At 44.0% G+C, this 25,114-nt stretch overlaps 2 protein-coding genes across 2 annotated transcripts; one reads left to right on the forward strand and one right to left on the reverse strand.

Moving 5' to 3' along the window:
* Window positions 1-619: 619 nt before the first annotated feature.
* LOC131294721 (AT-rich interactive domain-containing protein 1A-like) lies at window positions 620-7,471 on the reverse strand. The gene is made up of 5 exons (XM_058322766.1): window positions 6,478-7,471; window positions 4,483-4,694; window positions 1,443-1,541; window positions 1,159-1,353; window positions 620-1,087 (listed from the first exon to the last, which is right to left on the reverse strand). Exons 1-5 carry the CDS (start codon window positions 7,469-7,471, stop codon window positions 620-622), a joined length of 1,968 nt encoding a protein of 655 aa, XP_058178749.1.
* Window positions 7,472-13,649: 6,178 nt separating this feature from the next.
* Window positions 13,650-15,597, forward strand: LOC131288345 (E3 ubiquitin-protein ligase parkin). The gene is made up of 5 exons (XM_058317472.1): window positions 13,650-13,987; window positions 14,060-14,467; window positions 14,541-14,689; window positions 14,759-15,095; window positions 15,169-15,597. The coding sequence occupies exons 1-5, from the start codon at window positions 13,730-13,732 to the stop codon at window positions 15,481-15,483; spliced, it is 1,467 nt and encodes a 488-aa protein (XP_058173455.1). The 5' UTR covers window positions 13,650-13,729; the 3' UTR covers window positions 15,484-15,597.
* The last annotated feature ends 9,517 nt before the right edge of the window (window positions 15,598-25,114 follow it).

Consider the following 25,114-nt stretch of genomic DNA (forward strand, 5'->3'; position numbering starts at 1 on the left):
ACAGCTATGAACAGCACTAATGTAATTGGCAAATGGGTCATGTTTAGATTTCCTCTCCGAATGACGCGCAAGTATAGCCTTGATCGATCGTTGTGCTTTTTAAAAGAAGGAAAATATGATTCAGTGGTGGTGGATCAAAACTGCCGTCACCTGATTGGTGTTGGTAATGAACCATAGATTCGATACATTGAGAGGACTCCAATTGGTAATGATACTATTTTTATAGCTACAGCTGGTTGAGATTCGCTTATTAGCTCGGATATTGTTTCATTGGACACTGGATATTTTTCAACTGGAATTTTACTGTCTCCATATTAAAATACCTCTTCCCTTGCGCGTGGTTTCGTATTTACAAACGATAAACGATGTCTTATAGTAATTGTTTCACGTATGATTTAACTAACTTTGGCTTTCATCATTTCACTCTGTAGTTTCATTTTAAAAATTGTGTTTAATCATCCATACTTTTAACTTGTTAATAATTAACCCATTCTTCTCTTGAACCTGTTCAGCCACCTTTCCACGGTTGCCTTTGGCAATGTGTGTGTGCTTGATTAGGTCTGGTTTCGGGAGGAAATGGAAATGTTTTCCGTGGTGGCCTGGAACCGATCGTGTTCGTTCAGTTCACAAACTCGCTACACGTCATCTCGCTAAAGTAGTTGCCCAAAGGCGAGTCTACGGCATGGTCGGAGTAGGACGATGACTCGTAGAATGCCGGATGGAAGGAGGTCCCGATCTGCAGATTGTATCCGGTACCGGGCCCCTCGTACGGCTCGCCCGGTCCCCTCGGGCCCGCACGTGTCGGATCCCAAGGCTGTGGACTGAGCGTATCAACGTCGGATTCGTACGCACTGAGGGCCTCCATAGCAAGAAGCTGCTGCTGCTGTCGATGCCTTCCGAGGCCGTGCTGGGTCGGATGTGGACTCTGCTGGTCCTGGTGGTGCTCCTCCTCTTGATGGTGCATAGGATGATGCTGCGAGGGGCTGTGGTCTGCTGGCGACGGGCTGCTGTTGAAGAACACCTCGGAAAACTTTCCAATCTCTGTCGAGCCGAACGCTTGCTGGAAGCCGGGAAGTGGCGTAACATTCTGTAAAGTAAAGTTTCTTCGTATTAAAACCCGTTGATTTGAAATCGCTGGAAGTGTTGGCCACTCCATACCTTATTTTCCACCGGAGGCGTCGATGTAATAGCTCCGTTCGGTGTCGGTTTATCTTTACCTTCCGACGCCGCTCTCGTTTCCTTGGCTGACTGTTTGCCGTTGGCCGTTTGCTTTTTCGTGCGCCTACCGGAACTGACGGCTCCCCGAGGGCTGGTGGATGCCGTGGACGAGGGGGAGTCTAGTTCGTTGTTTTCCTGCAAGACATGTCGATTTTAAACACAATTTTTAAAACACCATTTAGCGCGTTGATTATCAATATTTTTGAAATATTATTTCTACAAACCTTTTTTCCGTTGTTAGGATCTTTTGTCCTAGAGCCGTTTGCGCTAGATTGCTTGCGCATTCGCGTTGGAAACTGATCACCTTCCGGCCAACAGAGATTCTAAAATGAAGGAAAAAGTGTGTGACATCAAAAATTAAAATTTTCAAAACATATAAAAATAATTCAACAATGTAAAAAATGTAAACCCTTCTACGAGCAAGAAGCAACCCAGTATGTTTTCCAAGATAATTTTTCCACACACTCATACAAGCTCTCAGCTTAGCCTGCGAGGACCAACACAGGCAAGCAGAGCAACAAGTGTTTTTTCTGAAACGCACAGCCAATGCAAACTTGCCACAGGGTTTTGTATACAAACAAAACAGATGGGTGCCAGGAAAGGAAAACTGTATGGGGCAGGAAAATGTATCATTCGAGAGAGCAATGCAAACGCCATGGAAAGTGATCACCATCGGGTGCCTGTCGTTTTTTTCGGTCGAGGTCGGAAAATGAGCATAATCTTTGTTACGCTCTCTCGCATGTTTGCCTTTCTCTTCGTGACGCTCGTTTTCCATATTCCTATTTCAGTTTATTTATTTTTCTGCCATTTCCGCGAACTCTCCCACCTTGCGCTCCTCTCTCCACCATCTTTCAGCTGGTTATGTTCCTTCTCCGGTCAGTAACGTGTCCTTAGCATAGTTTTCGTTGCGTTTAAAATATTTCATTGATAACGTTATTTTAAGTTGTAGTAGCCTTAATATTTGTTTTACATCAAACAACGTTTCATCCAAAAATGAGATAAAAGAAAGTTAATGGTACTGAACTGGTACTGGTATCAGACAATTCTAGGCTTTGTTTGGAAAATAATGAATATTGGAATGTAGGTGGAACATAATTAAATCGTAAACATACCCTTCAAATAGTAAAACAAGTCTTTTCCAAAACTTAATTCCAGATCAATACAACAGTTCTTTGAAGCATTCACTCGTATTTGGTGCGTCTCCGGGAATATGCTCTTTGCCAGTAGCAACGAACAATCGTCCGCCCACGAGCACCAGCGATCGATCGAAGCCCTTCCAAACAAATGTAGAGATGACATTTCACATCTCCACCCAGCGAGCCACACTTGGAGGACTCATAAGATCCTGGTTCGCAGGCGTTTCGCGAAATACAGTCGCTAGAATGTCGGCGAAGCGGCCAATGCACTGCACGGATGCGAAAGGCGCGAGTGTTCGTGTTCGCTGGGCTAGCGTTGGGTGGTGATGGAGCCAGGTCGGACCATTTCGGAAAACCGACGCCCGCAGTCTGCTCAATCGATCGAGCCGTGGTGCAGCGAAAGGCCGCATCGAACGGGATCGGCGGATCCCGCGGCGCTGGTCGAGCTGGAAAGTGTGCCGGATTGGAAGGTGCTTACTGTCACCGACGTGGGGGGGTGCTGCCCTGTTTTTTTTCCATTCACTCCCCTTTGCTCCAGCCCCTGCGATCCGGGCTTGCACGCCTTGAAAAATGGAAAAGTCAAAAAAAGAAATACAAAAACGGCTCACATAGGCCAGGCGTTTCGCGATGGATTCGCACGGTCCAGTCTTTGGTCCGCAGTCGGGGATGGTCGCACACTCTCCACTCGAACGGCGTCAGCGTTCCGCCAACCCACGGAATGTCCTTTTTCCCGAGCGCGCGGGAGGCATGGTTGGCCCATTTTTACTGCGCAGGATCGATACATGATTCGGATCCTGCTGGCGATACCGTGTGCTTGTGTCTGTGTGCTTCGGTGGAGAGTGGGCGAGTGGCGGTGGTTCACTTCACTTTTCCTCGAAAGGCGGGAAACATGGTAAAGGATTTGTTCGCTTTCTTCCACCGGCGGCGGCGGCGGCGGCGGCAATGTGCGTCTATGTAAAGCACATTGTAGTGTTCGTGCCAACGACGTAGCCCCCGCGTTGTCATGGAAGCTTCGGCCGGCATTGTTTTAACATTGAAACCGTCTTTCAACGCGCTCCCTCCACCTCAAAAGACTGTGGAAGGGTGGACCACCGGCCCCAAATGGTTGCGGTACATAAGGAATGCACTTCCGGCCACTCCATGTGGGGCTGGTGGGATGGCACATACCTGCACATCGACATCGAATCGAGTATAAACCACATACAGTGATAGAAACTGTCCACGCTTCTTTCCTCCCAAACTCCATTGCTCTGTTTAAAGTAGCGATGGAAGGAGTCGTTCCGTCGCGAAACGAGTTCGTGTTCTCCGCGCGCCTTCAACGCCAATGTTGTGCGAATTCCACTGTGGCTCGATTGTCGGTATGGGTGTGCACATAGGTTTTCTTTTTTTTCCGTCATACGATTCGTCCCGTTTCCCCTTTCTTCCCGCCCTTGACGGCTCATTTATTCGGCGGAAATCCTTGAGGTAAAGTTTAGGGAGCGTTTAATCGATCATATGCTGCTGTTGGCGACTATCGATGAACGACAACTCCGGGCGCAACATTAATCGACCCGAGCGGCGGGCCGGTAGACGATGTCTGGGATGGGCTGGAACTGGCGTCGATCGACAAGCATGCGAAATTTGATTGATTTAGCATTTTGGTTTTTGGGAGCGCTTCAGTATCACAAGTGTTTGAGAAACTGTGTCGAAACTGAATTTTGTTCTTTTGCTTTTTAATTAAGTACATTCTTAACTTTTTGAATCAATTTGGACGTTCTTATATAGTTTGTTTTTAATTCCTCTGTACAAGCAGTTCAACTTACCCAAACAAAGATTGTAAGGAAAAAGTGAACTACTGTATCTCACTTCCATGTGAAAAAATGGTTCACTTTATATTTCTTGTAGTAAATTTCAAATTATCTGGCAATCTCTCTTTCAATGCAATACACTCTGGACTCGAAATGATGGAAATATATCGATATTTGGCCGGGACACCGACCTTCTCTAGAGCATTTATTTTACAAAAGAAGAACGTGCCACCGGGCAGAACGTTGTAGGAAAAGAACAAAAAAAAAAAAATGGTAAAAACTCTAGAGAAAATGCAGAAAAATTGCATCCCTTCTTATTTACGTACGTCGCATATACTTACCGTAAGTGCATCCAGTGATTTTATCCTCTCCGACGCTGGACCACTCCGGCTCACCCCGTTCGAGGCGCTCGGGCTACTGTTTCGGCTTGGGCGGCCACTTCCCCCACCACCGTCGCCACTGCCTGGTGCTCCTCCTGCTCCGTACGTCCGTTGCAACTTGCGTTCCTTGGGCTTTCGCATCCGGGTGTCCTTTGGGTCGAGCGGAAACTCTCCTGCGATTGCCGGCATTTCGTGTGTGATGCGTGAGAGAAAAAAAGCAAGGGAGCAAAAAGAGTTACATTAGCAATAGGGAAAAGAAAACAAAGGGGTGGCGTATGGCGAGCCTTTTGGGAACGGGCAAGGCCGGGACTGTGGGGCGAGTACGGCGTTGGTGTGTTTAGTCAGTACATAAGGCAACCTTCACTCATTCCTTTTTTGCGTTCTCTGTGAACTCCAAGGAGATCTTCAGCCTCAGATCGGATACGCGTCCTTTCTGTATTTTAGGTACATAAAATGTGTCTTTTCATGGTTAAAAATCATGCTACCAAACCTTATCCAGTTTAGCGTCAACAAGAAATAAAGTATAGCTATAGCTAAAAGATCAGCGAACATGACCGCTTTACTAGAAGATCACTACCTAACTCCAGAAGTCTAGGTTACATGTCAAAAATCAATATGTGTTGCAAACGCGAAATCGATCAGGACTCCTGGCAGTAGTAAAAACCCCTTGCCCGGGAAGCGACTGCCAGGTAAATCATAATCTAATTGTCCATGTCCGGCTAACATTGTACCGTGCCGTACGGCTTCATACCCCATACGCTTTAGAGTCGGCGAGTGTTTTGGGAAAAAAGGCGAAAAACAAATTGAATAATACCTCAAATTCTAGCACAAACATATCCGACTTTTCATCGGTACCGCCTGGCGTTTTTGGTTTCACTGTGTTGGCGTTGCTGTGTTGCCTATTGATTTTTTCCGGAAAATGAACCTCCCTCAGCGGTACCTAGCTGCTCGCTGGCCAACACAAAGTAGGTGCTTCCTCGCTGCAGCAGGTACAGAAGGCACTGTCATTACCGCCGCTGGCTGTCAGTGGCGTAGAATGGAACTGCAAAACAAAAACAGGCCCCCATCCTGCCGGGGGAAGGACATCCGCGAAGTTGGGGATCCCATGGTACGCCCGGGGTTCGCTTCGCCTGGTGCGGATCCTGGTGCAATGGTAGTGTGAGTTCCGTTGTAAGTATGGATTGGATTCGCGTGTTGGAATGTGGGCGAGCAGGGCCTGTTCTCTATGCACGCGTTAGTTTGTTTTCCTGTTTTTTTTTTGGCCCACCCAACCCATGCGTTCCCCAAAAGGTGCCCACATCCAGCGGAAACTACTACATAGACCTGCCGCCTTGTCAAGCCTCTCTTACACAGGGGATCATTTATTCACGCGCCTTCTCATAGTCACACATAGTCGCACATTCGATCGCCACCCGTTGTTCCAGCGGTGCTGTGTGCTTATTTACTACCCTTCGCATTGTTTTCTTTTTTTTTCGGCGGAATGGGAGTAATGCTATCGATTTTGTGATAGCACACCATATCCAACACAGCCGTATTCACCTCCCAAGCGGCCCCAACATGGATGGCGTCTCGTGGGGGGGTGAAGCTGTCAAACGAGCGAAATGTTTCTCGCTCACCCCATTTCGAAGGCACATTGGTTTCGCTTCCCTCACGAATACATGCAGCACAAGGAGAAAAAGCACTTCACATAACGGAATGGCAAAGTTCCTGTCGAGTTGATCCTAGTAGTCGCGCCGGTTGTCAACGGTTACCATGATAACGCACGGTAAACTGTTCAGCTCCTCTCCCTTTCTACCAGGATGAGACTGTGGCGTTGTGGTCTATATACTTATGTTTCGTCTAGGTATGTGTGTGAGAGAATGAGGTTTTCCACGCGCGCGCTCGGCTGTAATAAAAAGTTCTCGAAACGAGAACCGAACTCCCGGGTTCGGCTGTCGCTGTGGTGTGTACACATACCTGTTGCGTTGCTGAGCATGGGCGGCTGAGATGGTGGTGCGGGCGTCCCAGAGGATGGACGATGCTCACCGCTACCGTCGTCCGTGCATGGTGCTCCACCATCCGAGGACGGCCCGAGAGGATGCTGTGAAGGACTGTCTTCCGAGGCAGAGTAGGACGATGGTAGCGTGTAATCCGTAGGACTCGGTGAGTACCCGTTGGGAGCATTAAACACCGAAGCGGAGGATGGACTGTCACCACTTTGACTGGTCGATACACCATTGGTGCTCTCGACTCCAGCAATTCCTCGTTCGTGCTGGCTCCCGGGGAAGTTCTGATGGACCGGATAAGGTTGCTGCTGATGGTGCTGAGATTTCGCTCCGATGGAGGGATGTTCCGGAGTAGCCCCGTTACGATGGTACGGTGGCAGGCTGCCGTAGCTAGCGAAGCTCGAATACTGAGGCTGATGGTGAAGCGGATCCCGGCTATGCTGGGCGTGATAGTACGACTCCCGCCCGAAAGGATGCCCCAGCGGGGATGAAGAAGGATAGTGGCGGGCACCGTACGGCAGGTATCCGGATCCGGATGATGTTCCGCCACCGTAAGCCGAGGGTCCACCGGATCGAGCGTATGGTGACTGTGACTGGTGGTAATAGTGTCCACCACCATACCCTCCATACTCCCGGTAGGCCGGTGACGGATAGTTACCGTAGTAACCGGACGGATAGGCCGACGCCGCTGGATGGTGATACCCACCACCGCCACCGCCACCACCTCCTCCACCGCCATAGTATTTGTCGTACCCATCGTAGCCTCCCGATGCGCCACCGTATCCCAACGCCATCGACCGATAGTCCCCTGAGGCACCGTACCGGGCGGAACCGGGCATACCGGGGCCGGCCAAAGGGTACGAGGACGCACTGCGCAGCATGTTCGGCGAGTACGGGTAGCAGAAGTTACTGTTCATCGAGTGGTGCCTGTAGTCCATGTAGCTGCTGCTGCTACAGCAATCCATGATCTTCCCGACGACGATCGAACAACAATGTCACAGCCGGTGGCGCAATTTCACCCCACCCCCTACTCGCGTTGACACTGACGATGACGTAGGTTGCTTTCCTCCACCACCGAGTGGAGGCTATTCTTATACGCTTCCACTAAACCAATTATGAACTATTTTTGGAATCGATGACAGCTTGGAACGTACGCGAAACATGGCGCCTTCTGGGGTTGGGATCGTTCTTTCTAAGGGTGCAGGATGGCCGATAGTGCGCCGTGATAATGGAATACCATCTTTCGGTATCCGATGTCCCGAAGAGGAAGCGCAGGATGCGCGTGCGGTTCTACTTTTTCAATCACATCGCCACACTATTTGAAACCCTTTTGCTCATCGCACGGCATTTTCTTCACAACACACCCTTTTTTTTATTGCGTTTTCATAATTTCTTAAAAGTTACTCAAACACTCACTTTCACTTTTCTATTTTACTTTTTCCTTATTAACACACTATGAAACTTTGCTGCATTCCTTTACTTGTCAACTTGTGTGAAACTAATGCATTTAACTGTTGGATTATTGTTATGTGATAAAAAGTTATTTAACGTAGCAAACAATATGTAATCTCTGTTTTCATTGTTCAGTGATTACAGTTTTCATAAAGTTTCACCGAACATGAGAAAAAAGGGGCACCTTTGGTAAGCCCATACAAGCTTCGTTTCGTCCTTATCAAGGACAATGTATGAACTGAACGGATTTAGATATGCATTGACAATTTTATTTGGTATGAACTGACACTTTTCTAGGTTTTTCACTTTATACTAACTTGTAAGATTACATGCCAAAAACTTCATTATAAACACATTTTCAATTTTTAACCTGCACTCACGACCCCTGTTACTGACAGAACTGGCACAAAAAGGGATGCTCGCTGGGAAACCGATTTGAACCTCCGATTTTCCTTGCGTCGTGTCGAGCTTCGTGGTCGCAAACGCGAACACCGAACTGACCTTCCCATCGATGGAGACGCCTAGTTTCGTGTTCGGCTGCCGAAAACTTTTCCCGTACGCCGGAGCTGCACCCACACTTAGGCACACTTACATGTAAGCGCCAGGCTCTCCGATCGGATGTTATGGCATGCTGCTCACGCAAACCACATCGGCACGTTTTCCCGATGATGGGGGAAAAAAATGGAAACAAAGGTGAGTTGCGAGCGGGATGCAAAAAAAGGGTTTCCGGCTCAATCCCGTTGACGACGACGCCTCCCTTTTGCAGGACGGCTCTCCACCCCGGGAGCAACAACCCCCTTCCCTGGGAGAGTTTCACCCCTCTAAAGGGGAAAAGTTTATCGATTATGGGAAAGTTATTATGTGCAGCGCTTACTCACACACGGCTGCCTATGCGTTTTTTTCCCCATTCATAATTTGCGAACTAATTCGATGTCAAAGCAATGAGCAGGACAAACAAGGAAGGTCGGATTTGTTGAAGGAGTTGTGTTGTTTCTTTTTAAAGTGCCATCGAGCCCAAGTGTGTGACGCATATGGCTTGATTTTGAGGGATTTCTTGTGAATATCAGTGACAGAATACTTCAAATTCTAAACGAGTATGTTTCACAAAGGAATAGTGGAACTTTTCTCACCCCTTGGGTGTCGAAATTTGATAGAAGCTCTGTATTATTTTTTCCTATTTTGATAATAGAATCAGTGAAGCTTGTAATAAGAGAAAGCGCGCTCGCGAGAGAACGCTATGCGAGCAAGGGAGACCGAAGCTCATAAGAGCGAGTGCGAGCACATCCGGACTTTCCCACTGGCGGACGCTGATAAGGCTAAAAATCAATTTTCTTCCAAAAGATTTTCCACGCTTCCGCCCAGGTTTCGGTTGCTTGTCCTGGGCCGCGGTGGCGGCGGCGCGCTCGCGCCTGTGTGAGTGTGTGTCTGCCTTCGCTTGGTCGGAAAATGCTTGCCTGGCGGAGGAAAAATGCGCACCACGAATCGATGTGAAAGCCTTCCTTAGCGTGGTTACTTGCCCTGTTTTTCCGCCTAGTGCAAATGGATTCGCCAGTTGCATTTTTCTCCCCCTTTAGCGAATGTGTGCTTTTTTCTTTTGGCCGGGTTTAGTTCGACCATACTCTACCAACTAACACTTGATCAATACTTTGGGGAGTTAGTACTTTCAACGGAACGGTAGGATTTTCCCGCCGTTGTATGAAGGACTATTTTCGAAAGGTAATACGATGTTTCGTAGGTTAGGTTGTTCCATTTATCGAAGAGCTCTTCGAAGATCATATTTTAACACAGGAATATCGTTCACCTTTCTTTGGGGCACAGTTCACCGTAATATTTTACTTTTTAGTTTCAAACTTGTGTCGTGTATGGCTTTTACCAAAATTCGTCTATGATTCGAACCTCGCTTCCGACGCATTCGCGTATTCTAGCTTCCACTTTGGTTGTTACCACCGTTGGTGGACACACATTCGCGTCGGTTATCGCGCAAGAACCAGAACTGACTGACTGGCTGTCGGCCGCCTTTTGCCGTGCGAACTGCACGAAAACAACGGCAGCCTCGTCTCGGAAGTACGCTTTCGGGCGGAAATGGCAACGTGTGCCTGTGTACGTTCGACTCGATGACTCGAGTCTTGTGAGCGCGAGAGCGTTCGACCAACCAGGGATTTTCGCGTTGGCGCGCGGTTTTGCTCGCGCAGAAGAAGTGTGCGTTTCGTATGGGGAAAACCCCGACGTCCGAGTGTCGAGAACTTCTCCCCGTGAGGTGTTGCGGGGTGCATCGCAGCCGGCCGTCTGCCTAGCATCGTAGGCGGTTAGAAGCGCACTTTCGGAGTTCAAGTCCTTCCTGTATCGCTATGTCTGTATGCGTAGGAGAGTGCAGTGAGATGTGATCGAGATAGAAATGGGATTTGAATCTGGGCTGATCGGATGCGAAATGATTAAACTCTTTTGAAAGTTTCACAACTCGTCCGGATGGACATTAAAATGATAACTTTATGGTGGTTGGAAAGAGAAGCAGTAAACATAAGATAGAAGAACATATTATGAGTTGGCTCTCTACAGATTAATGGTCGAAATAATCCAGTTTCTTGATCGAATCATATGATCGTATAAATACAATAAAACAAGACATAAAATTTCAGAAAATGAATCAACGAGTAGCTGTGAATCTTCTAGAAAAGTTAGACACTTAAATAAAAGTTTTTACTAACTCCTTAAATGCTGCCAAAAACCCTGTTAAATGATTTTTACTATCAGGCTTAATTCCTTTGCTTTATCTCCACAATTTTATTTGAAAACTCCAATTGTCCTTTAGCATCATTTACTTCGTGGTTAGGTTTTGATCTCCCGTCTATTCCTTCATCCCTTGCTGTCTCTGCTGAACTGTATATCGCATTACATTAGCTTACAGCCACCGGAAAAACAGCAATCTGTCACCGCCGCTTCGCGGTGTAAGGTTTCTCTGGCTCCACGTTGCGGCCCCCGGTTTGCCACATTGCGGTCAAATCGCTATCAATCGATTGCAATATGTGTGTGTGTTGTTATTTTGTTTTTCTGACAAAGGGTGCGCCAAGGGGACGGAAATCAGTTTCCAATCAACTCATCCCTCGAGCAATGAAAGTAAATTAATCAATGTCCTATCCACCAGGGACACATGGTCCCCGGGAAAGTGACCGGGAAATCCCTAGCCCCCCTGTATATCTTTTTCCCTTTCTGTGTGTTTTTGTTTTCTGTACGATGTTGCCCTTTCTTGGGCTAAGCTAGCCCAAATCGAAAAGAAAATGCGCCGGAATCTAATGGACGGAGTCCGGTAGGTTTTTTTTAAATGGTGCCGGATCTTTGTTAGCTTGTGTGAACAATGTTTCCTTCCTCGCTTCTGCTCGGACATGGAAGCCCACTTTGGCAAGCAATGCTCTTTTCGTCAGATTCTGTTCAAACACACAAACGCACGCGCTTATATTCCGCACGCCCCGGGATATTCCGATGTACCGATTCTCCATACACACAGTGTTGGCGCCTTTTCAACGAGGAAAATAGTCTGATGGGAGTGGGAAACAGTCATGTTACGATCCTCGCGTGCCGCATTTTCGTTCACCGAAGGCGTTTGCAATGGCGCCGACTTGGAGAGTTTGCTTAGTGCTTGAAACAAAATGGATGTTTTATTTGTTCTTTAAGCATAAACTGTTGTTTCTTCTGATTCGATATATTTAGTAGACACATTAGAAAGTATTATTTAATTAAAATATCAAAATTATTATCTCAGTCTTATTTATGTTATTGTTTACCCCAGAGTTGATTTGAAGTTCTGGTTCTCAAACGTTACTGGATTTTGGTTGGTGTGTAATGCTCGTAGTAATTTGTAAAAGAATAAACTGCAGGAAAACTTTAAGTTTTGTGCACAATTCAAACATGTCAGCGTAGATTAAATCGATACAGGGTTTTTTGAGATCAATTATTGCTTCAATTGTGATCATAGGTGATTGTGGCGCACATCAGTCTCGTCAGTTTGTGTCCTTACGGTGCAATTAATTATTTTCTCCATCCGTTGCTGCTGGCGGTTGGTGTCCCGGGGGATGCGTCCTCGCGGAAAAGCCATATTTTTGAATGTTTTTTTTTGCTTTATACTTCCATTGGGAGTTTGGGTGAGGTATGTACTATTTTGAGTAAGGAAAATTCAAATAAAAGAAAATGTCAACCACATACTGCTCTGTAGGAGAGTTTGGATGGGCTAAAATAGAAAGTGTGTAAGAGATAGGGACACATAAATGGAAGGAAAAATCGTGCGGGGAAAAATATCGTGAAACCATCCAACACATAATCATGTGCGTACACATTTGATGTGCCGTTCACATTGCCCTGTGTGAGCCTTTCTACCACTGCCCAGGGAAGCTCGTTCATCGATCGTTTTCTGCCACTTTTCCGATGGCCGGAAAACGACATGACATCGGGCAAGGAGGAGATGTTTGTGTGTATGTATGAGTGTGCGAGGCATTCCATCACTCTGCGGTCGGATATTGCACACAGGTGGCGAACAACGACGGCAGACTCGACCACGACCACGTCGGGTGCGAAGTTGGGCGTCTCTGCCGAAATTTTCCTCCCCCTGGCGGCCAGCCAGCAACCAGTTGCGAAGCGTCGAGCCGTGGAAACGGGGAACATTCGGAAGGAAAATGCCAAACAGGAGCGTGTTTGTGGCGGGGACAGCGATTCGCGGCGATGATGACGGTGGCTGTTGTCGATCCGATGGTGCCAAATACATTAACTATCAGCGTACTCTCCTCGTCGAGGTCCTATACTGTGGTCCGGAATAGAGAGAGAATGACAAGAAAGATAGCGTGAGAGTCCTTTATGACTGTGGGCATACATTACGGTCGCCGTGGAGGATTGGGTGTAGCGAAAGTATATCGATTTATTATGGCACACCATGTCCTACCGTCGGCCCAGTACTGTTTCCTACGGCGGGAAAGTTGTTACAGTATTGCACAGAGAGGCATGTAAGGAGAGTGGTGGTAGTATACGATTTCTACAGACACGTGGGACGCAACAAAAAAGACTGCCGTTGTCGTCGGTTCAGTATACAAGGATAAAAAAAACTGCCCAAAGCAGTCGGTTGGGGTTTGAGGTAGAGTTGTTGGGAATTGCTGGATGATAGCTATGATAGCGGTAGATTCAACATGAACGGGTTAAACATTCATTCATACCAATTCCACGTTGCGATAAGGCAAATTACAGTTTTTCATAGAGGCATCTAAGAGCATCAAGAGATTTTACACGAATAATTGTAAATATAACATCATATTTTAGGAATGTAATAGTGGCTTTGTTTTGAGTCATAATATATAAATCCATAAGAAATCGTGTTTCTTTTCAACAATGTTTCTTTTACTTGTGGTGAAATTTGCACCTACAATTCATTTTTTTTCATACTAAAAAAATGATTATATTCCTGATGTAATTTTCAATACAATACAATGAGCCTGTGTTTACTTCATAGTTTACCTATTTCACAATTATAAAACCATAGTAACATTAAGAAGTACTCAATAAGTTTAACGGCAATTGTTTGAAAATTACCGGAAAGGATCTTTGTTTTTCAACTCTGTCATTTTGACATTTCATTCGATCAGCTGTTTGCTCGGCGGTTGACAGATTCCATTGCGCCGACAAAACAATAACAAACCAACTTGACCCAAGTGTTTTGCGATTACTATCAGTTCTTTGTGCTTGCAACGCAATTTTCTGCTTCAATTGTCCCTCGGGACGATTGGTGGCTAGTGATGTTCGATTTGTTTGGCTTCATACGGGAACTTATCAGCAGCATGTTAGCGATCTTTTCGTTCGGTAGGAAGAAAATTTCCAACTCGCTCAGCGTGTACGTGAAGACTAACACGGGGAACACTCTGGCTGTCGACTTGGAGCCGCATATGGACATCAAAGATGTAAAGGAAATGGTGGCACCGAAGCTTGGTCTCGAACCGCAAGAGCTAAAGATAATTTTTGCTGGCCGCGAATTGTCTGATTCAACGACCATCAGTGTGAGTGAATGATGTACAGTGTCGCATTACGTCACGTATTTTCATTTGTTTCTATTTATCTACCACCTGTAGGAATGCGACCTCGGTCAGCAATCAATAATACATGTTGTTAAAACAAGGCAACAGCAACCGCAGAAGAAAACGTCGAAACAAGCCTTTAACGAGACGATTTCGGAAGATGCAGCAGCTGAAGAACATGCTTCCAAACCGCTGTCGGAGACGATGGTCGAGCTTACGGAGGTGGATGAACGGAACACCGGATCACCGCGGCCTAGTGATGACCCTACCATGCGTAGAAAGGCTCACTTTTTCGTTTACTGTTCGCAGTGTGAGAAGGTTTGCACGGGAAAGCTGAGGGTACGTTGCGGAATTTGCAGTAGCGGGGCGTTTACTGTCCACCGGGATCCAACCTGTTGGGATGATGTGCTGAAACGGAAGCGTATTACCGGACATTGTGAAAATTTCGAAGTTCCCTGTGTGGTAAGTGTTTATAAACAGTTTTACGTTTCGTTTTTAGCGATCTTTAACTAAACTGGCTTCTTTCCGTCTGCAGGAAAACAACGAAGGTGAGCCTCCATTTACGGAATTTTACTTCAAATGTGCGGAACATTCTTCCGGGGGAGAGAAAGACTTCGCTGCGCCATTAAACCTCATAAAAACCAATCACAAAAACATCCCCTGTATCGCGTGTACCGATGTGAGGTAAAACTCGGAGCAATCCAAAGTGGTGTACATTTTAAAAGGATTTATCATTTACACTATACCCTACAGTGAAACCATTCTAGTCTTCCCGTGTGAAGCTGGCCACGTAACTTGCCTGGATTGCTTCCGCCAGTACTGTGTGACGCGTTTGCTCGAACGGCAATTCGTTGAACATCCGACCGGAGGGTACACGCTTCGCTGTCCGGCTGGTTGCGAGAATTCCTTCATCGAGGACGTGCATCACTTCAAGCTGCTTAGCAAAGATCAGTACGATCGCTATCAACGCTTTGCAACCGAAGAGTTTGTGCTGAAGAACGGGGGAGTTTTGTGCCCGCAGCCCGGATGCGGTATGGGGCTGCTGGTTGATCCCGAATGCCGTCGGATTCAGTGCCAGAGTGGTTGTGGTGTAAGTATTACGTACAATTGGAAAAAAGCTTTTTGTTAGATAACCAAATGTGGTTCTTCGTTTTCCGTTTTAGTACGTGTTCTGTCGAAGTTGCTTGCAAGGGTACCACCTGGGAGAGTGTTTGGAAACGCCAACGCAGCTCAACGCCGGTGGTGAGCATGGATATGCGATCGATCTGGCCCGCGCCTCGGAAGCTCGCTGGGACGAGGCGACGAAGATTGCGATCAAGGTAACGACCAAACCGTGCCCCCAGTGTCGCACGGCAACGGAACGAGATGGGGGCTGCATGCACATGGTATGCACTCGTTCGGGCTGTGGTTTCGAGTGGTGCTGGGTCTGTCAGACGCCCTGGACAAGAGATTGCATGGCGGCCCATTGGTTCGGTTGATTGCATTCGCTAACTCCGTACGTTAATAGCAATTTAGCTTCGATGATCTTTTTACAGAAACTGAAGTGATTACAGGTGTTTTCCTTGTTGATAGGAATATACCATACTTGTTATAAAAAAAAACCGTTAATAGTAGTTCAACATGGTTTCATTCCCTTTATTTATCACCATATGTGAATACAATTATGTATAGGATTTACCATTTCCATTTCATAGCACGGGAATTTCAGGACACATTGTCGTTCATATCACTTCCCATGAACGCATTGCCACTTCGGAATGCAGGCACCCTGTGGTTTTTCGCGAATGTATCCCGGTAAGCAAAAACAACCCGGAATGCACTCTAGTGTGCAGGCCTCGAATGGGTAACTATTGCAGTCGGCTTCGCAGGCGGTACCACAGTTGAAGTATTGCTCGTTAGGACCACACGAAGCTGGAGCTATGACCGAGTCAAAAGAAACTCAATTCTATAGATATCCTATGGAAGGGTAGTTTCTTTCATAGATTGTGGGCCAGCTTACCACTGAAAACAGACTTTACGTTCACTGTTAGAACGATTGTTGAGATTAGTGCTATGACGATTTTCATCGCTATTTTATTTTTCACAGAAAGTTATTCAAGTGGTTCCTGGTTCGACACTTGATTGCAACTAACTGATATGGTAAGTAGGTAAAACAATCGTAAAAGTGTATTCTTACAAACCCCCTAAGTAATTTGGCTCGCCAGGTGTTGGTAATTGTACGGTCGATTAAGGATTTGTAAACACGCGTTTTTAAGGTTCTGCGTTGGCATTGTAACTAATGGAAATATTTTGAAATAAGCAAAACTGGAACTTTGTTCCATACTCTCCTGTAACATATGTTCTCTGTAACTGTAACTGTAACTGTACCCTGCAGATAAATAATCGGTGTGGGGAATTTAACATATTATTACACAATACCAATGACGAAAGTATGCTAATGATGAAAACTCGTTCATACTTCATGCTAATATTGCCATTTTTGATCGATTCCATTTGGAATTTGTAAGTGGTGACATTATTTTTAAAATATAAATTTCATACATCGATTGGTAAATGATAGTCTCAGTGTAATTGAATGAAGCGCTGATTTCTTTATTCAACGAGGAACATTTACCTCCGACCCAAAGTGATTGAAGTCTTCTGTATCGTGTTGTGCTATCCAAGCAGATTCGTTGCAAAACTATCGTAATGGTTGATTTGAGACATTTTAATCACCATTTTAGTTATGCACTTTATTAGCACATTGATTCCAGGACACATGGACCATGTTCGTCTGTGCGAATGTAACCTGGCAAACAGTAGCATCCTGTACAACACTCCTCCATTGTGCAAACTGTATCCCTCGGAGCCTTCGAACAGGTTGCTTCACAGCCTGTGCCACAGGTGGAGAATTCTTCATGCGGTCCGCACATTTCTGGCGTTATGGGGACCGTAGGACACACTGGAAAAGTAAGTCACCCCAGTTGTAGGTATTATAAGACTTAGTATTTTCGGCGCTTGGGTGTACATACCAGAGAAAACTGATGGAACAATCATCGCCAGGACGATGGTTGCTACTAGCGCGGACACGATTTTCATTCCGGTGAACTTTTGTCGAACGTTGAATGGATTGCTGTTGTTGATTCGGCTGATCGCTTCTAACTGAGTTTAACGTATTTTCCACGAGTTTATTTAAAGCTTCGCAGTTAATTCGACACATTTTCACGGTTGTTTCAATATTTAGATACAATTTGTTTCAAACGTAAACCATGTTCAAGATGTTGTTATTGTTTCCCTCCGGGCATGAAATATTCTTTACATTGAAATATTCAATTCAAATGAAATTCATTCTCAAGCACACAGTCATTGGATAATCTTTCGGCCTAACGAACTAACAATAGCAGTAGATTGCAAAATACTCAAACAACTTGCAAATTGAGTTAGTCATTGATCAACGGTAAAGAAAATGCTTAGTTTAAACTATAATATTGGAATAATTATACGTGGGGGGACCCAAAAGTAACGGGAATCGGGCTGTAGGGAGACGAGGGGGAAAAGGGGATCGGGTTCAATATTTTTTTTTAAAAGCTTAACATGTTCTTGATCAGTATGCAAAGTTTAGTTTCTGTAAGTGCATCCGCTAGTCTTTGAGAATTTTTTCAGTATAACGGTTTTAGTGTTTTCGGCGATTTTGTGAGATGGCCAAGTGAAACCTCGTTCTGGGCTCCCCACAGCTTCAAAAGCGGACGAAAATGTTTTAAAAATCAACAATCTTGTTCAGCATTTGTTTATCCAGGATGGAGGATAAACTAAAAAATCCACCAGGCAGATTTGAAGATTTTGAGGGAAAACAGCTGGACGAAAACGACGAATCCGTGGCGAGACTGGTTCTTCCACGGAACTGAGACCACGACAACGCACCTGCCCACAAAGCGCTGTCCGTGAGGCAGTTTTTGACCGAAAATGGCATGATGCCGATTTTTCCATCCTGGAAGAACACATTCTGAACAAGGTTGTTCATTCTTGAAACATTTTTGTCCGGTTTTGAAGCTGTGGGGAGCCCAGAACGAGGTTTCACTTGGCCATCTCACAAAATCGCCGAAAACACTAAAACCGTTATACTGAAAAAATTCTCAAAGACTAGCGGATGCACTTACAGAAACTAAACTTTGCATACTGATCAAGAACATGTTAAGCTTTAAAACAAAAATATTGAACCCGATCCCCTTTTCCCCCTCGTCTCCCTACAACCCGATTCCCGTTACTTTTGGGTCCTCCCACGTAATAATCTTTTATTTAATTCTTTATCAAACGCACGTTATCAGTAACTCAGCACTGGGATTTCGGGATGCAGGCACCTTTGTCCTGTTCTCGAACGTATCCCGGTTTGCAAAAGCATCCAAAAACGCATTGCATCGTGCAGGGTTGGAATGGTGGAGTCGAACAGGTGTCTTCACAGGCCGTACCGCAATAGGAGTACTCCTCGTTGGGATCGCACTCATTTGGGGGTGGTTGGACGTAAGGAGAAGCTATAGATAGAATCATTTTATAACCATCTATAGAACAGGTTTGTTCTATCCATGCTACTTACCACCGAAAACGGTCTTCATAACCATCATTAGCAAAAAGGTAGAGATGAGAACTTGCACGATCTTCATCTCTGGTGGGATTATCAGCTTCTCAAGAAATGATCGAATACTTGTTATGTTTGATGCGATTGTTGTAGCTGTGGCCGTTCACCGCTTACAGACAAAGTGATACTAACGCGGGCACAATTTCTATTCTAGTGATTTTTAGTCGGACGTTGATGGATTGCGGTTGTTGATTCGGTTGATTGCTTCTAACTGAGTTTAACGTATTTTCCAATAGTTTGTTCATTTAAAGCCTCGTAGTTAATTCGAAACAATTTCATGGCCGTTTCAATATTGAAAACATACAATTTGTTTCAAACGTAAGCCATGTTCAAGATGTTGTTGTTACACCCCGGGCATGGAGTCTTTACATTGAAATATTTAATTCAAATGAAATTCATTCTCAAGTACACAGTCATTGGATAATATTTAGCCTAACGATCTAACGATAGCAGTAGATTGCAAAATTTAGATCAAATCAAGAATTAACAAAAGGCTTAGTTTAAACAATACTATTGTATTGATTATAATAATCTTTTATTTATTTCTTCATCAAACCGATATTCCAATTTATATGTATCGGCTAGAGCTCTTGCTCAGTAACAAGGAGGGCACTTGCATTTCGGGATGCAGGCACCTTTTTCGTGTTCTCGAACGTATCCCGGTTTGCAGAAGCACCCCTGAACGCATTGCAACGTGCAGGCTTGGGTTGGTGGAGTCGAACAGGTCTCCTCACAGGCCGTACCGCATTCGGAGTACTCCTCGTTGGGACCGCACACATTTGGGGGTGGTAGAACGTATGGACAAGCTAGAAATAGAATCATTTTATAACTATCCACAATTCAGTTAGTTGTTCGCTCCATTCATGCAACTTACCACCGAAAACGGTCTTCATCACCATCATCAGCACGATGGTAGAGATGAGAACTTGCACGATCTTCATCTTCGGTAGGATTGTCAGCTTCTCAAGAAATGATAAAGTTCTTGTTATGTTTGATGCGTTTGTTGTAGCTGTGGCCGTTCACCGCTTACTGATAAAGTGATGTTAGAAATCAGTCATTTTATAAGAGCACGGCGTTGGTGTCTATTCTTTGTTTATCCAACTATAAGATATTTCACACGTTCATTGTTGCGTTGAGCATTTCTTTGGCGTTGAGTCACCTTGATTGTCTTTATTTATGAGAGACATAAATGAAAAAAGCAACGCTTTACTACATGTTTTATAAGAAAGGTCATGCAAATTCCTGTGAAGTGGATGTAACCTTATGTGGTTTGCACATTGTAATTGTAATGAATAACTATTTAGAAATGTGGAAGCTTAAGATCTCTCATCCCTACAATATGAAGTGATCGAAACTTTGGTCCATCCTACCGTCTTAAAAAGGAAGGAAATAAATTGTTGCAAAAAGTTATATTGTTAAAAGTACTTTAGGAACTTGATAAATTAAATCTTCTTTGCAGAAGTGTCGTAACGAACGACTTCGGTCATGCCTGTCCGCTAAGGGTTTACTAGACTTTTCCCTTTGTGTAGGTGGATAGTCAAGCCCCCACAAGGAAGGATTTACTAGGTTGTGGTGGACTCTCTTATAAGGTTTTGGTAAATTAAATATCGATTATGAATCCATATGCATGGTCTGTTTATGTAAATGATGAAACTGGTAAAGTTAAAAAAAATCGTAGGGCCTGGGTCAATAATTTAGGCGAGACTGTTATGTTACATGTTTAAGTCAGCAGATTTGTTGTATATGTACTGAAAGAAGTGGAATTGTGATACGTGTAGTAACATAATTCTATTAGCATTGCAAAATGAACAACAAATTGATTGAAATTGATTGTTATAAAATCGATCGCAATTCAGTTCTTATGTGATATTTGGAGATCATAATCTCAGTTAACAAGAATTCATTTTGTAATTAACTATTTTCATTATTATTTCATTTATGAGCGTTTATTTATTATTATCATCATTTTGCGCGGGTGTACAAAAAATCCGGGTGTTTAAAAACACTTATGCGGCAGTTGCAAACTGGCATCAATAGGAGCAAGGCTTTGGACAGTTACATTTGAGAATGCATTCACCTTCGTGCAGCACATATCCTTCTTTGCAAAAGCATCCGACCACGCACTGCTTAGTGCAAGCTCTATTCTGAGTAGTGCAAGTGTCAGGGCAGGCAGTTCCACAGGTTTTGAATTCTTCATTCACTCCGCAAACTGGCGGTTCCGGCGGAGGACAAGCTGTGAATTCAAACGGAATTGTTAAACGTGCAGTTTGGAAATCATACAAAAGATATCTAAGCAAACCTGCAAAGATGTACGACGTAGCCATCAATAATACAAGCATAGCCGCCATAGTGATTTCCCGGATGTTCTTCATCTTTGTTCAAAGGCTGGCAAAGGTGACCTATGGAGTACGAGCTAGTTAATCGGTCTCAAAACGCAAGTTTCGCATCTTATATATGAGTCGAAAGCGGCTCGTCGCTTTGTTTTGCTAACATACGCTCAGGGAGGCCATCGTTATACGCATGCTGCAAGAATGTCTGCTTCGTTGCCGTACACGTGATTTCTGTGCGTAACGTAACGATGCAACTTTGTCATAGGGTGACTAATTGCAAACACACATTCAGTAACGTTGATAGTGCATTCACTCTGCTTTAAACTTTTTACAAAACTTACCGCTTATAGAAGCACTATAGTGCTATCCGTTTTCTTTCATTCTCCGAGCGAGATTTTTCTTTCCTTCAATGAAAACCCACTTAGACAGGTATGTTTTCTTAACGACTTCAGAACATGTTTTTTGTGTGAGTGTTGTTTTCAATATTCTGCTGTTGGTTTTACGTTTTCTTGCTTTGTTGATTTTTCTTGTTAGGTTCTGTTTCAACTTCGTGATCTAGTTGTCACTCGTTAGTTGCAGCATTTTTAGGCTGATGCTGCCGCTTTCACAAGTGTGTGTGTGTGTATGCATTTGGGTGTGTGTGTGTGTATGTTGTGTGTACAATATCTTTATTTGAATACTTAGACATTTCCAAAGGAGTACAAAAACCAACTGAAGAACCTTAAGAAACTGTTCGTGCGAGCAGCGATTGCAGCTTCTCATTGGATGCCGTTCATCCTTCTGTCCTTCTATTTTCAACTAGAACTTCGGCTTATTCTGCCCTCTTCGGCCCTAGCCTTCAAACCAGCTCAGAGGTGTCCAGTTTCTGGATTTCCGTTTCCTCCATTGGGTCGTTTGAGTTTCGTAATGCTTCGATTGTTTCTATTTCCCACCTTCTCCTGTTTGAATCATTTTCTTTTTCCTTTGGCTGACTAACTACGAACCCGACGTTGATCGTTCGCCGTGGGTCCGACGCTTAATGTTAATGTGTGTGTGTGTGTGTGTGTTTGTGTTTGGGGGTAAAATGAGTACTAGTTAGTTTTAAGTATATTAACGTTAATGTCGTCAACAAAAGTTCGGACAGAAAAAGGAAGTATACAAAGAACGCTCACGGATTTCACTTTTCTCACTTGCTAGGTGCATTTACTATAGCTTTTTTTTTTGTATCTGTCCTCGTCTTTTTGCTTCTTAATTTGTTGTCTTTTGCACGTCTTAGGAATCGCTTGTATTCCTCCATCGTAACGATTACTCTGGGCTGCAGTGTAGGTGCAGTTTGGCGATGTGAGGATAGGGTTCTATCTGCCCTCGTCACTGGGACAGAGTCATTTGATTTTCTAACTTCTCTTATCAATAATTGGCACAGGGTTCAATATTTGTTTTGTAGGTCGTTTTGTTTCTATTTTTCTGTTTAAATTTTACTCAATAAAGAATCGGATTAGGCGTGTGTGTGTGTGTGGTAAGTAAGAGAAAGATAACGTGGAAGATAGAGAGAGAGAGAGAGAGCGAGATAGATAGATAGATTAGGATAGTTTGTCCCAGGGACCCAACAAATGATCGTCTGATCTGCATTTCATTTTGCTTTTTCATTTTCAATTTCTGATAAGTTGCATCATTCGGTAGGGAGTAAAAAGCAACCATTGCTTAAATCTCCAAGCAACCATTGCTTAAAGAGCATCTGTTGCTCTGCTTCTTTCGATTTCGATCGATTAGTTGGGATTGACATGGTGTTTTGTTTTTATCTTTTAATTAGGGGCAATAAAGGATAAGGGGAAAAACTGAACAACAAACATTCGTGCGATTGCCGATTGGGTTATGATTGACGCACATGGGGCAAGCAGCCCCTAAATCCATACCATAACGCTATCCTTGAAATGGATTGTGGAATTCCGGTTCCGAACCGCACAATAAAACATGTGCTGCCACGTGCTCTCTTAGGGGGTAATTGTATTTCTTTATTTGTGTAGTTCTTGGCCTGCCTCGTTGATTGATTATTAACTAATATATTTCTATATAAACTGTCAACATTTTTATTTGTTGGTTGTTGCTCGGGGTTTCTTCTTGCATTGTGGTATGCGTATGTGTGTGCTTTTTGGTGTAACTGATGTAGTTCCGAATGTGTTGCGTAGGTTCTTGTTGAAGAATGTACTAATTGATAAAAATAACTATTCGATCTTGTTGGGTAAATTCTTACCCAAATTTTTCCCCAGTGTCTCATGAATCGGATCAACTATCAACGATGAACCTATGAAATCATTATCAACATATTGAAAGTGAGAAGTGGTTGCCCTATGGAAGGAGTATGAATAGCACTCATTGATCTCACGAATTGATTGTTGAACATAGAAAAATATATCATAATTTCGCACAGTGGAAGTGGATCGAATCTATTCGTTATGCTCTGCCTTAAACGTACCAGTGCGTGTTTATTTATTTACTTTTTGTTCACTAACGTGTCAATGTTTGTGTTTAATAACTCGTTCTACTCTTTTTGCCGTTACGTGTACGATGGTTGTGTGATTTTGGAATGTGTAGTAATCATAATAATCGTTAGTATTTAGTAGTTTAGTAGTGTTAGTAATTTTGTATAGATTTTCTTATATTTGCTGTATGCTGCTGCATGCGGGTTTTCCTTGTCGTTATCCGTGCGCGTCTTCGGCGTAATGTCTCCTCGCGCGCGCGCTTGCTTGTTGTTCCGGCCCATGCACGGTTTGCAGTAGTGGTTGTTGTGTTCATTTTCCTCTTAAACGGTAATTTTTTGCGCTATTTTTTATTAGTTTTTGTTTGTTATAAAATTCAATTCCCTTTTCCATCGTAAATGTAGATTTTGTGAGTGAGCTTATTAACTTCTACTATAACGTTTGCATTGCACGTGTGTTTGCGTGTGTTTTTGTCTTTTTCTGCAACCTTTTCTACAAGTTTCCTCCCCCGCTTGTGGGATGTGGTTATTTTGTCGTTTTAATTTTTTTTTGTTTTTTTCTTTTTCCTGTTCAGTTCGTTTGTTTTATGTCCTGTGGATGTTCTAATGCGGTTTACGAATGCTCTCCCTATCGTAGTCTCCAGTTGACTGTCGAGTGTTAGAAATGAAACACCAGTGCAAGAACAGCGACAGTAACAATCTGTTTGGTTAGGATTGTTTCTTCTTACCAGGACGAAGAAGGCCGTCCTGAACGACAAAAAAAAAACATGTTAAAAACGTGTGCCTTCTATTCGTGTATGCTGCTGCCTGGGGAAGTGAAGGAGGGCGAGAGGGATCCATTCTTGCAATCCAGGGTGAAGGTTGTGACCTGAATATGAGTATAGCGTGTATAAGAATCGATTTTCTAGGTTCTTCGGCCCTTGTAAATTGCATTATCCGGAGATCCGCTCTCTGCGCAGTAGTCTTAAGTATCTTACTTGGTTAGGTCTCGATTTTCTCTCTTTTCGCTTCAAACCGACACCCACATTGCATTCGTTCGATTATACAGTTTGATATTTAAACGCTATGCATTGGTTAGGATTAAAAATGATCAAAAATGTAAAACAAACTCTAAACAATCTCGTCATACCTTCAACACCATTTTTTTCTCGTTCTCCTTATTCGTTAGTTTAAATCTCTGCCCATCATTCGCCCGGTACTTGGAGCGTTGACTCAAAAAGTTATACTTTGGGCTTGCTAGAGCATCGAATTAATGGGTTTTATATTGGAAGTTTTCTGCCTTCGAAACTTACTGTCTGTTCATTGTGATGATTTTCATTTGCGTTCTTCATTTTCCGTTCGAGTGGATTCATCCCACTTGCCGTGATCTACGTCTTTTTCACCTCCTAGGGTCTTACGTACGTCCATCATATTGAATTCTTTTTCTATGGTTCTAGGTTAAACACGTTTCGAAGACGTTTCATTCAATTGCCACTAATACAAACATCGTTACATTTTTCTTTTCACTTATTCTTAAATTGTTTCTACCTTCGCCACATTACGCGGGTTTTGTTTGCACCCGGCATGGCTGCACTCTGAGCCGCGCTGCTGTTCTATTCTGTTTATACCAGTCAAAACAGTTTAGCGATTTCTTGTCCTTTTTTTGTCAATACTTTTATTATTTTTAACTGTGAAAATCGATTAATTCTCCTAATGTTTTCTTTATCTGATAT

This window comes from Anopheles ziemanni, chromosome 2, assembly GCF_943734765.1.
Source record: "Anopheles ziemanni chromosome 2, idAnoZiCoDA_A2_x.2, whole genome shotgun sequence".
NCBI classification, from domain to species: Eukaryota; Metazoa; Arthropoda; class Insecta; order Diptera; family Culicidae; genus Anopheles; species Anopheles ziemanni.